Below are 12691 nucleotides of genomic sequence, written 5' to 3'. Positions count from 1 at the left end.
CAAGAGTGCTGTGGGTACAATTCAGTGCTAAAAATCATGTAATGCAGGACTCCAGGGGAAACGGAGATACCAAAAATTGCTGTTTGTGAATGGCCAAGAGGATACTACAAGCTCTTCCTACTCTGTCAGCACCAGTTCTTCTGAAAAGAATTGCATACTCTGGGGGGGACATGAACATATTTTTATTAATTATGCTTCTGGGGGAAATCAATGTATATTTGCAGATACAGATCAAAGTATATTCCTTGACTCCAAATTCCGAATCCACAGTAAAAGAAGATGGTAACTTATGTGTCAGATAACAGAATTCAGTTATATAGCTGAAGCAGTTTTCAACAAAGATGATTTAACCAGAGAGGTGGTGGGACAATGGACTTGATCATCACTGACAGTAAATAATACCACCTCTTTTTTTTTTTTTTTTACAATTAGACCAAGTATCTGCTTAAATTTTAGTGGAAATTAAAAATTAAACAAAACAAACCCCAAAAAGATGGCTTGACTGATTCAAAATCCTCAACTCCTCTCAAAGAAACTCAAAAGAAGTGAAATACACTAATGGTATTTTAGTATAACATTTTTCTGATTTAATTAACAAGTTTAGATAAATAACACGGTTTTGTAATAAAAATAATTTCATAAAGTAATTACAAAGGTAACAGAAGTATTCCTTTCAAACCAAGTGACAGAGTTCAATGCTTCTCTTAAAAACAAGTCAGAAGACAGAAGGTAACATGAAAAGGTGCTCAAGAATCTGAATTTTGCTGGTGAAGTTTCACTATTAATTGAATACAAGTACAGAAAAAAACCCTAGAGATTTGTTTGCAAATACCGTAAACTAGAAAGTAGGCAACCAAGAGGGTTTTGGAAGTATTGAAAGAGGAAATAAGGAACACTGAAATGTATCAAAGAAAGCTGCAAGTCTGGAGAGAAGAAGAGGATGGAAAAGAACTGGGTTGTCTTGTGATGGCACTGCAATAGGTATATTCTTTGGAAATGAGCTCCAATCCAGCACCTTTAGCATCCTGTGATTGTACAGCCATCAGAAATGGAAAACAGCATAAGATTCAGTGTGAATACTGAAGCACCCAAATACAGGAATGTTGATGTAGTCTTTGTAACAGAATTGTATTTTCCTGAGGAAATAGTGGAGTGCATAGCTATGATGGTATCCATGGAGGGATTTGCCTGGAAAACATTAAATCTTCCTGACAGACCTCTCCAAAACACTGCCTAAACCAGATGAAGCAAAATATTAAAAATACTTAGCCCGACAGCAACAACAGGGCCATCCAGAAGAGAGGTTTGAACAGAACACACTTTTTATTTTATACTAAAAACAATAAATTCTGAGTTTAAACTGAGGAAGAGTAGGCCTTTTGAAAAAGGATATTAAACACACACCAAAAGCACAGGACTTTGATTTCATCTACAGAGATATATTTGAAGACATAACACAATCAACATAATTACTTCAATAAAGATAGTTTTCTAAAATATTTGAAACTCAACTGCATTCTTCCTCCATTACTAGGTTTGTTTGTCCATTGGCATGTTTATAAGATGACAAAATTCATTGTTTCCTTTGTGAAAATTAGAAAGTGATGAGTTGGGGTTTTTTTTGAGAAAACCTTTCAAGAATGTATTTAAGCTCCTTATGTGTTATTTGATACAGTACACCACCACAGAAATACTGTGATAATTTAGAGATGTTTGGAAAGAAAACCTGGCATGATATGCCTTAGTTACAAAACTTCATTGCAATTACAGGATACCACAGCCTTGAATTTACTACCTTTTCATAGTTTTGTTTTATGAGAGCAATAAGTGATGAAAAAAAGACAAAAATTCTTATTATGTTAAATTGCCCCAAATTTAGTAGAGTCCAGTTTCAGCACAAAAGATAACATTCTCTGTCATAAGTGATCACAGTTGTCTGCAGAGGTGGAGTGCTGTCCCACCACACCAGAGACTGTTGCCTTGTAACTCCACACCACTAATTCAGAAGAGAAACTGAGGCAGATACTGGAACACTAGAATCAAAACCTGGTCCCACAGATTTCAGTCTTAATGGCTATAACTCAGTGTGCCAACACTGAACTGTTTGGAAAGAAAACACTGCATAAACTGCATACAGTTTGGCATCAAGAAAATAAAAATCTCTGTTAACTTTTCCCATTTCGTGAACTGTCAGCCACAAGCCACATCTGCAGAAATCCATGTGTGTAAAGTTGGTAAAATAAAATGTTTTTCTGGGAGGGGGCAGGGATACAGGGATTGGTTTTGTTTTTCCAAAGTTTACATAAGAAAAAAAAATTTTCAGAGATGCTGCTTAAAAAGGCTGTGTGGTTCACACAGTTATAGGCAATTAAAGGATATAGTAGAGAGGAAAAAAAGAAAACTTTGATACAGCAATTCTGTCTAGTATTCTTGAGGTTCAAGCAGGCTCACAGACCATATAAATAAATATACATACTTGGAAAAATGGAGCACACTATTTCAAAATAGTATATAAGTGTTCCTTTCATACTTTGAATTGTGATCCCAAAATATCTGTTCTTAGTAATTGCAATGAATAATTGGTAATGATGTTGCTTTCTTTGTAAGGACAGTCTGTTGACACTCCATAAAATATCCAGTTGGGTATTGGATGTTGCTGAGCTGTGAGAAAATAAGTGACAGATAATCACTACTAGTAGCCAGCTGAGAATCCATTTTTTATTGTCTTGCACTACTAACATTGAGGAGGGAAAAAAGTCACTGAAACAAGGAGAAAATTACAGCCAGTTTTATAACTATGATTAGGAAGAGAAGTTGGTTATGAGCTAAAGTTCAAATTAAGTTAATCACAACAACAATTTCCTTTGTTCCAAAATACTGAGAAGTTAGCAGAGACTCCTCTTTTTAGGTTAATGGTAAGGCAGATGGTTTAATTGACATAGCTTATAGAGGGGATAGAACCAAAAAAGGGAAAAAATAAGGAAGATCTGTTAGGTAGATGCAACAGAAGTAACAGAAAACATTACTGTGCATCTGAGACAATTTGTAGTGCAAGTTATTGACATAACTCTCAGAATTCTTATTTATTATTCATATTTAGGGCCTCTTGTTTTTGCCAACAAGGTAGCATTAATGTAAAATATAAATGGAAATTACTAAATATTTCAGTTAATGGAAATGTGTATGGATAACATGATCTAAAATATATACTAATGTATATCACAAAACAATTCAAATAAAAGCATCTGTCCTCAAAAAGCCTACAGGGCTGCTCTTAGAGTCATAGAATCATTTAGGTTAGAAAAGATCTCTAAGGTCATTGACTCCAGTTGTTATAATACCCACACAAAACTATACACCTTGTATCTACAGTGCAGATTTTACACCGTACACTTTATGAAGTATAGATCAGTTAAACCCAATTCATGCTTCAGTCAGAGGGTAAAATGATGTCAATGGGGGAAGTGAGAAAACACAAGTAATTCCTTCAGGAAAATTACTGTTTTTCATGGCAGCAACACTAAGAGCAGGCTACAAGGAACAATGCACAGAAGCTGGCTGTCTCAGAGATCATTATTGATCTGACTGGAGACCACGGAAAAGGAAAGGCACCAACCAGCATACATCCATTTGTGGTAAACCTCACATAGTATGCAGAAATATAGGAAGATACTACTGTTTTTCCTCTCTTTTTTTTCACTCTGTCTTTGCTCTTTGTTTCTTCTTCAGTCTTATTATAAATCCTGTCTTCATGTCAAATCATGCACATTGTTAAGGAGGGCAAAAATCACTTGAGTCATAGCAACCCAGAAGCAGAAAATGTAACTCAAAGATTGAACTTGAAAGATTATGAACTGTGCTGTAAACAGAGTATTAATTCTTTTTCTGAAATGCAGCACAGAAATATAGGAAATTTCCATCTAAATAGTGACAGATGAAAAACAGTAAGAAAAAACAAATAAAATCTTAAAAATCATTAAATATGTCAAACAATGCAGGGTAGACCAACATTAGAAAGTAACCTCAACAACTTCTAAAACAGAGGGAAAGTGTATAATCATAATTTTTATACCATAAGAATCCATAGAATGATCCATAGAATCCATAGAATGATCTCCTGTGAATTTAAATATTTACTTAAGCATGGTTAGTTGCATCTGATTTACTCACTACAGATTAAAAAGAAGGACAAAAGAAGCACATTTGGAGACAACTGTTACTTTTCCCTGTGATCTACTTATTTTATATTTAATCTCCACTTTATGCAAGGACCATTAGAATGTATTCTGAGCACAAGAAAGAAGGAATGCTAGAAATAGTGAAGTGTTTGAAGGAATATTTCAGACTCCAGACACTAGAAAAATAAGACTGCAAAATAAAAATATTGTCTTCTTGAAATCCTAACACCTTTTCTGTAAAAAGAGGTTCTTTCCTTCTCTTTGTGTTAAGTACCTTTCATGGTATCATTGAAGAATAAGCAGCCCACTAAACAGATCAGAAAGGTCCTTCCTCATGAAAAAATGTAGTTTCCAATACAGGTTTCTTAACTGTGACATATTCACTTTATTTCACTGATTTCATTAGTTTACCTAATCAAGTACATTAAACTGATTTCATTACTACTTAAGTCTGTTTAGCTTACAGGTAATGAATCAAGATAAACAGATACAAGATCTCAAAAAGGAGCAAAAGCATGAATAAAGGACTAAGATTAATTATTTCAGATAAAAAACTAACGTTAAGATCAAAGAAATTCTGTGGCTGTTTCACCCTTTTGAAGTGGACAGTGTCACCTCAGTTTTATATTTCACCAGCAAGAACTGATTGCCTAGAAAGGTGATTTTAAAGTTGCACAAATTCACAGTGCATTTGAACTCTGCACTACTTGAACTGTTATCAACACTGGATAAGGTACTGTGTGAAGGCAATGGTATTTCATCTATCTTTCCCAACAATTTAGATTTACCTTACTGTATTGCTCTGACTCAAACGTGGTAAATCTGCAGTAGGGAGTATGCAGTATCACTGGAGTATGAATTCACTGACTGACTTAAAATGTTAGGGCTATTCAGTTCTAACAGATTCTATCCAAAAGTAACTATTATTAAAATTCCTAAACCATTAAGATTCATTGTCTAAATAAAAAACCTGCACAGTTAAGGCATAGCAGAAGTCTCTCATGTTTCCAAAAGCACACCTAAAACCACGCACCTTCAGGACCATCTCAATTTTTCCTAAAGCAATCTCAAATAAAAACATAAAACATACCAGCAATATCAGACCACTAGAGGAATATTTAAGATATCAGTTTTGACAAGCTTGCAAATAACTTTGTCATTTCTACTTCTTCAGTACAGATTCTAGTTAAAACTCTAATTCAAATCCTAGGCTCCTAACACTGTTTCCTAGTTCTACCTTAAGAACTGAGGATAAAATCCTGAAAACCAAACAAACCTCTCCTTGTGTTTCCCCCACTCCCCCCCCCAAAAAACCCCAAAAAAGTTTATGTGAGTATCTTTACAGGCAGCGTACAGCCTTAGGAGAACAGAATTCAGTTTGCCAAAGTAAAGAAACTTTTTAATTTTCTATTTTTGTTCCTAGGAAATCATAAAACTCTGCCACCAGGAAGCAGCAGAGAAGTTCACAACCTCATGGGTTACGCACAGCAGAATAGCAGAGAATAAGAAGTTTGTATGATCTGAGTTGCCAGCCATACAGTGCTGCTGAAGGTAACCACTGGTTTTGAAAGGTATCTGCCAGGTCTAGGAGGGTGAGTTTTTGTGATTCTGAAAATACTCACCTCCAGGTAATTTCAAAATCTACCTCAGCACTGCACTTTTTCACCACGGTACCATATTGTGACTTGGATTAATTACAGGTTCCATTTCATGTGAACCATTTGACATTTCATGTTTCTGAATGATTAGGTAAAACCCCAGAATTCTGAGTAGCAACCTTTTATCATGACATAGAAATATCTACACATTAATCAGTATGAGTCCACAGACTTCAACTGAGCTATTTCAACCCAGATAAAGTGAGGCTCTGGATTCTACTCTTTGTTTTGAGGTGGCTCACAAGGTATAAACAATAATTTTAAAGTGATAATACTCAAAACCTTCAAGCTATGTGCTCAAGAAACTAAATCCCATCAAAAACAGCATAACTTAAACACACTGTTATTTTTATACTCAAAAATCTCTCAACAATACAGTGCTTGATTTCAAAACACAACAGAAGTTCATCTGCACATTATCAACATAAATTCCCAAAGCTTTAACGATCCTTTTGAGGGAGAGACTATTGAAAATTCTGCCTATAAATGAAGAAACACGTTTCCCTCAGCCAAATAATCAAATAAGAGCTTAGATAACTGAAAAAAATATGTAGATAAACCCATTCTGCTGCACTACAGGGATTGAATCACATTTTGCTATTTTGGCTTTATTACTGTGAGGTATTAGACCTTTGGCTCCACTTGCCTCTTGGTTTAGCATTTATTATGACTTCAACTGACAAAATCGAGGTGTAAGCCGTCACAAGTTGGATGCTCACCCTTTGACAATTAACATTCTCCAAGCAGAATTCTGCTGAGCAGAAAATCTCAGCAGATTTAAGTACTCAATCACTACTGAAGGTTGTCATTTATTTTTGTGCACCAAAAGATGCACATCTGTCTGTACTCACCCTGGTGGGCAGACACAACCTGACACACAAGGAAGGTGTGCTGAGAAAGTGAGATTTAGCAGCTGATTTTCACAAGTTCTCTCTCTGCTGAGTTCAGGATCAACTTGTGGATTACTTGTGCAGTTAATATAAATCTGTCCAACTGGGCAGTTGTGTGCTGGGGGAAAAATTGACAAACACATTGATCTTCATAGTCGAAATTTTGTATCCAGTAATACTACTAAACATCCAATTGCCTCTCATTCCTAAACATAGTTAACTTCATAGAACATCTATTAAGTCTCATATATAATACTGAAATTAATATATTCCTTTAGTAAGGGACATGACTTTCTAAATGGTTAGTCAGGAATCAGTCCAGACATGCAAAGTACTACGAACAGAGAAACATATTTCAACAGAAAGAAAAAGATACCAAGAATCTGAGAACTAGATATGACTTTGCATGCTGGAGCACTGACCATGAATAAAACAACTCTCTTGCAAAATTGCTTTAGGGCTGCACTGAGCATACTGTGCACACAAAACAGAAATGCCAGAAGTAGTCTCAGCATTTTAAATTGATTTTGGTTGGTTGCAGGGGTTTTGCTTACTTAATTATTTGTTAAGGAGAGAGGTCCTGGAAAATTGTAACATTGGTAAAACCACCACCTTCAAGTGCATGGGGAATTTCTGGTCAAAGAGTTGGCAATTCCAGAATGGAAACCTCAAATAAATAAATGTTATTCCTAGTGAAGTAAAACACACGTCATAACACGAGTATGGACCATAATACTTAATGATATATGAAATATACTGTAATAGAAAAAGCACTTGTTACATTGTATCGCAAAGTATGACAAAATAAATATTTTTTTTCATATTTCTGTTACTCAGAGTTTATGGAGAGAAAGAAAACATATTTGTAAAAAATTAATGCCAGTATTCAATTCCTACACTCATGTTTTATGGGGCAAAGCAAATTTTTGTTTGCCCTACCGAAAGTCTGCTGTTTATCATGCAGCTAAGCTTGTCTGCATTAGCAATCTAAAAAAAAATATTTTAAAGCACTGGGGAAAAAAGTTGCTCAGATTTAACAGTATTTTGAATAGTTATACTGTTGCTTTGCACCAGCCTTGTTTTCAAATACACAACCATATAATTTCTAAATTATGGATCCTCTCCTGGAAGTTATTAATTTGTACACATTGCACAATCTTCTATTACAGGCAAGAGGTTCCACAGGGAGAATATGTATTCATTGGACTTGAAGTATCTTTTACCTCTCTCTTCACTCACCTATTATGTTGTTATCACAATTCATTACTCCATCACTGCAATGGCTGCAATAAAAATATACAGAGATATAATGAGAGCCGAGAAGATCTGAAATATTAATGTTTTCTATTTAATAATGAAGCATGCAGTCTAAGTCACTACAAAGTAACTGTATAAATGTTTGCACTGAACATTAGAACTGTGGATAAAGTGTGCATTGCCTTAACACATGAAGAATATCAGTTACACTTCAAACTTTTGCTTTATACATAATGTTATTATGAGTTAAGATACCTGGCCTGACAAAAGAATACATACAGGAATATACCACTATACTGCTCCCTAAATATCAATGCAGTAATGATAAAACAAGCCACAAACTTAAAAAAATTGTCATTATCTGAAACAAAAATGCAAGGAGCAATAGCAACAAAACCAAATCCTAAACACATATACGTACAGGATACAGCAAGTTCTGGGTATGTACCCATATATGAACATTCTTAACACTCCATTGTTCTCACCATAATCATAGAACTCTGCTAAAAAGCAAGCTACTAGTTTAGGTGAAAATCTTGATGACACCAACAGTTCTTAAGTTCCCACAGCTGAAGGCAAAACCACAATGCTGAATATAATAAAATCACAAGTTATTGTATCTGCAACAATATTTTGTACTAGAGCGACTTTTACCCAAGTACAACATAGTAACAGCAGATCGGTAACTTGTTCTTCTCTCAACCACTCCTAGCATGAATCACAAACAGGTATCTACCGGCAAATATCTGACAAGATCATGGATTTCCATCTAATTTATAACAAAATGAATGTTTCAATTACTTTAGTGTTACTAGCTCACAGAAGGAAACAGTGAAGCAATTTCTAAATTTCATCCTCATGCTGTCTCAAAGTAATTTTGCTCCAGCAAAATGATAAGAATCTGAAATCACAGCCTACTGTGGCTATTATCAGAACCACCTGGAATTACAGTTCATAATCAGAACCTAAAAAATTTCAAACAATTCCAAGCTAATCAAATATTCAAAATAAAAATTTTCAGCTACTCTATCATAAAGTTGTAGCATATTTACCCACTCATATACGCAAAATACCACACAGACAGGAACAGACAAAACATTTTTCCCCCTACGTGAAACAGTTCAACACTGCAGAAAACTCAACCCTAACAAGATACTCTATGCAGGGAAGCACCGAGAAACCTAACACTGACTGCTCCTGTCTAATGCAAGCCAAAATGGTCCAGTACTTTTACAAAATGGTAGCAGCTCTGGTTGCAACTTGTTGTCAGGGAAAACCGAAGCAGTACTGGCTTCATTTCATGTCCTGTGCTTCACTAGAGAGCCTGAGCCCATGAACTCCAGCACTATTCTTCCATTCTTTGCAATGGCTGAGACATCCCCAGTGTCCTTACAGCTAGTCGGCAGACTCAGAATCAAATTCTGCATGTGCCACAGCCATTCTGTGAATACTTTTGGAGTTTTGTGTGGACCCCAAAGCCCTGCAGGGAAAGTTCTCGAGGACTCCCAGGCGACAGGCAAAGCAGTACCAAAGGCAACACTGCACCCAGCCTTTGCACAGCCCCATATGCAGAATGGGCTGCCTGACACTCCCCAGGAAATCTGCCCTAAGGTAATAATCAGACAACTTGATGATTAAGATATAGATTTATAATGATCAGTATTTATGAACTGCTGATAAAAGCGAAAATGAGTCTAAGTGCCCCTATTGCAATAGGTGTCCGAAAATACCAATCTCTTATATGGCCTTTACAACAAACCAAAGTATTATGCTGATAATACTTGTGATATCCATCACAGACATTATTTGTTCTGTTCTGCTTTTAGTTAAGTTCTAAAGAACCTCTGTCAAATATGCATAGAAAACAGGTATACCTTTGCTCTGTGTGTTTCATTAAAAAAAAATACCAAAAGAACAAAACCCAGTATTCTAGCCAGAATGATTTGACAGAACTCTTAAAGTGATACCATTTAGTCACGTGAAAACACAGTTTTGTATCTTACCATTTGCCTAAAGATGTCATAACATTTTCTCCAGGGGGATAGTCAATTCCTTGAAAATAACATGGGCATTCATTTCTGGAGTAGAGAAAAAACATGAAACTGATTACCCAAACTGAAGAAAGAAAAAAAAAATTCCCACTGACATAATTGCTGTTCAAATTTCAATTGGTTGCTTTGTTGTTTTTGGTGAGGTATTTTTTGTTGGCTGGGGGTTTTGCAGTTGGTTGGGTTTTTTTAAAAAACACTAAATTGGTCTGAATACTGCCATATAACTCAAGCACATCCAAACCAAATCAGTAAGAAAGTAGAACCTTATGTTTCCTATCTTTCATATACCAAAAAATCAGACAAAATGTAACAACTACTGTTGATGATGTTGGACAAGTGTCCATATTATAGAAAAGCTATTTTTTAATCAATGCAGACATCAGTTCTGTATCATTCTAAGACCCTGACAAGTTTACAGATGCATGTCATCTACAACATTACATGTTTATTAGCTTTTCACTCTGACTTGCAAATGCAGTGGTCTAAAAGAGCGAGTGTGACTATCAGAACCGCAGCTTTACCTACCTCTGTACACATCGTTCAGTCTTGGAGTTCAAATACATTCCAGAGGGACAAGCACAGCCTTCAACACAATCACTGCTGCATGTCTCTGGCACAGACAGTGCTTGGCAGGTTCTGCCACAGGTAGATACACAAGTACTGTACTCCTTTGTATCTTCACATGAAAGAGCTGTCCAAATGAAATGAGTCTCTCAAATTACGGTGCAAGAGACTCAAGGACCTCCCAACACTTTTCTGATAAACATCTCCATTCTTTCACTCCCAATCACATTAAATTCCACTAAAATTGCTATCTTGGCACTATGTGGTGCAAAATACACAGATGTAAATCCACAGTAATAACAAGTGCGATGAGCCTGTGCAGTTAATCCAGATTTTCACTGGGGAAACTGAACAACTGAAGCCTTTTTACCTCTTAACTCTGAAAATGCTTAGCCCTTGTGCATGGGCTTTTGGAAACCCAGAGCATATTAAATAAACTGTTGAAAGCAATACACAAAATGTATATACTTTGCAGATGTTGCACAAACCATCTTAAAATTTCTTTTATATATCTTTATCTATCTATATATATATATGTGTCTCCTACGCTACTAGAAAAAAAAAATCTGAAGTTCTTGAAATACTAAAAAGATTCACATATTTTAAACCCTAAAAGCATGAATTTTAGAATATATTACAGGAAAACTATACTTGCTTCTAGAAAAGTAAAATAAAATCAAATGGTTCAAATGACTCACTCAGTCATAGTGGGCATGGCCATTCATGCCAAAAGGAATGCAAGCAAGCCAGTTTTTCAGATATACATACAGAAACTTAAACTGGACCAACTTTCCTATATCATCTTTATCATGCATTAAAACATGGATAATGTGACGTGTGTAATGATGTGACAACAACTGCTAGATCTTAAATTCTTGAATGTTCCTTAGAAAAACCTTGTTAAACCTACTGAAACATCAGAAGTACAAATTTCAGGTTGTTTTATAGGGTTTCCAATTCTATAATTTTTAAAAAATGTACGTGAGGGCAACTGCATGTCCTATCAATATCTTTTTCATCACTAGAGGTTAATATAAATGAAAAAGCTTAATAATATTATCCCACTCCTCTACTTGTGAGGCTTTATAAAGCAGATACAATATGTCACCTTCGGCTACCTTTATAACATTTATATTCTTCTATTCATTTCAAATTACACGTCAACAATACCAACTTTCAACACTTACTTAAGCACTGACAGTAAGAGTATAAGCTAAGACAGACTGTCAGTTGGTAGTAATCCAACTAAAACTGCTAAACACATCACCATCATTTTTCACCTCATTCATTTAAAGAATTAGATAAACCTAGCACCTCTGAGGAAACGAACAAATCTATATATGCAGCTCATGAATAATATCTACATGGTATGAAATTTGCAATGGCGTATAAGAGATTCAGACATATTTTTAATTCTGTGTACATTTCAAGCCCTCCAACTACTTAAAAATAAAATCTTTGCAATGTTTAACAAACCAAGAACTAAAGAAAGTAAACTGTAAAGGAGCAATCCTCTAAGAACACTGATATTAAATTCTGTCCTGACAAAAAAGAACCTTGTCCTGTGTGCAAAAGATCATGCTGGGATTAATCTTCTCATCTAAAAGATTATATTAATTTAATTTTATTTTCCAAATGTCATTCTAAAGTCCTCCAACAGTAACTATTTAAGACCAGAAGTGAAAGGAAACTCACCACATTCTGGGACAGCTCCTCTGAAATTTATTACAACTCCGAACCTTCGGCAATGATGAGCGTAATGGGCCAGAGCAGAGCAAAAACAAGTCTGTCCACATTTGCAAGTGTCTCTTCTGCACTGCTCAAAATAGGGAACAGGACTCAAATAGGGGTAGCATGGAGCAAAAAGATCTTTCGTAAGGATGCTACAAGCTTCCGCTGCATAAGAGGCTACACAAATAACAGATTAAACACTGTTTCAGTGAAGGAGTTTAAAAAGACTTGGAACAAAAAGTGTTTTCTATACAATGCAACTGGTCATGGCTATATACTTCTGCCACGTAATCTTTTTATCTTTGATATCTATACAACTGTACAGTAGAAAAAAAAAGTTAGCTGCTCATAGTGTTGAGCTT

The 12691-nt window shown here is 35.4% G+C and overlaps 1 protein-coding gene across 2 annotated transcripts in view; it reads right to left on the bottom strand.

Annotated features, from left to right (window-relative positions):
• OTOG (otogelin) overlaps nucleotides 1-12691 on the bottom strand; it is a 100490-nt gene that overhangs the window by 58676 nt on the left and 29123 nt on the right. For both annotated transcript variants that reach the window (XM_064657474.1, XM_064657475.1), the window contains 5 exons: nucleotides 12294-12506; nucleotides 10560-10725; nucleotides 9987-10061; nucleotides 7966-8009; nucleotides 6688-6844 (listed from right to left, as the gene is read on the bottom strand). In XM_064657474.1, coding sequence (XP_064513544.1) covers nucleotides 6688-6844; nucleotides 7966-8009; nucleotides 9987-10061; nucleotides 10560-10725; nucleotides 12294-12506 — 655 coding nt within the window. The remainder of the gene's footprint in view (nucleotides 1-6687; nucleotides 6845-7965; nucleotides 8010-9986; nucleotides 10062-10559; nucleotides 10726-12293; nucleotides 12507-12691) is intronic.

This window comes from Pseudopipra pipra, chromosome 6, assembly GCF_036250125.1.
Source record: "Pseudopipra pipra isolate bDixPip1 chromosome 6, bDixPip1.hap1, whole genome shotgun sequence".
Taxonomy (NCBI): Eukaryota; Metazoa; Chordata; class Aves; order Passeriformes; family Pipridae; genus Pseudopipra; species Pseudopipra pipra.
This window is presented reverse-complemented; position numbering and strand designations above follow the sequence as displayed.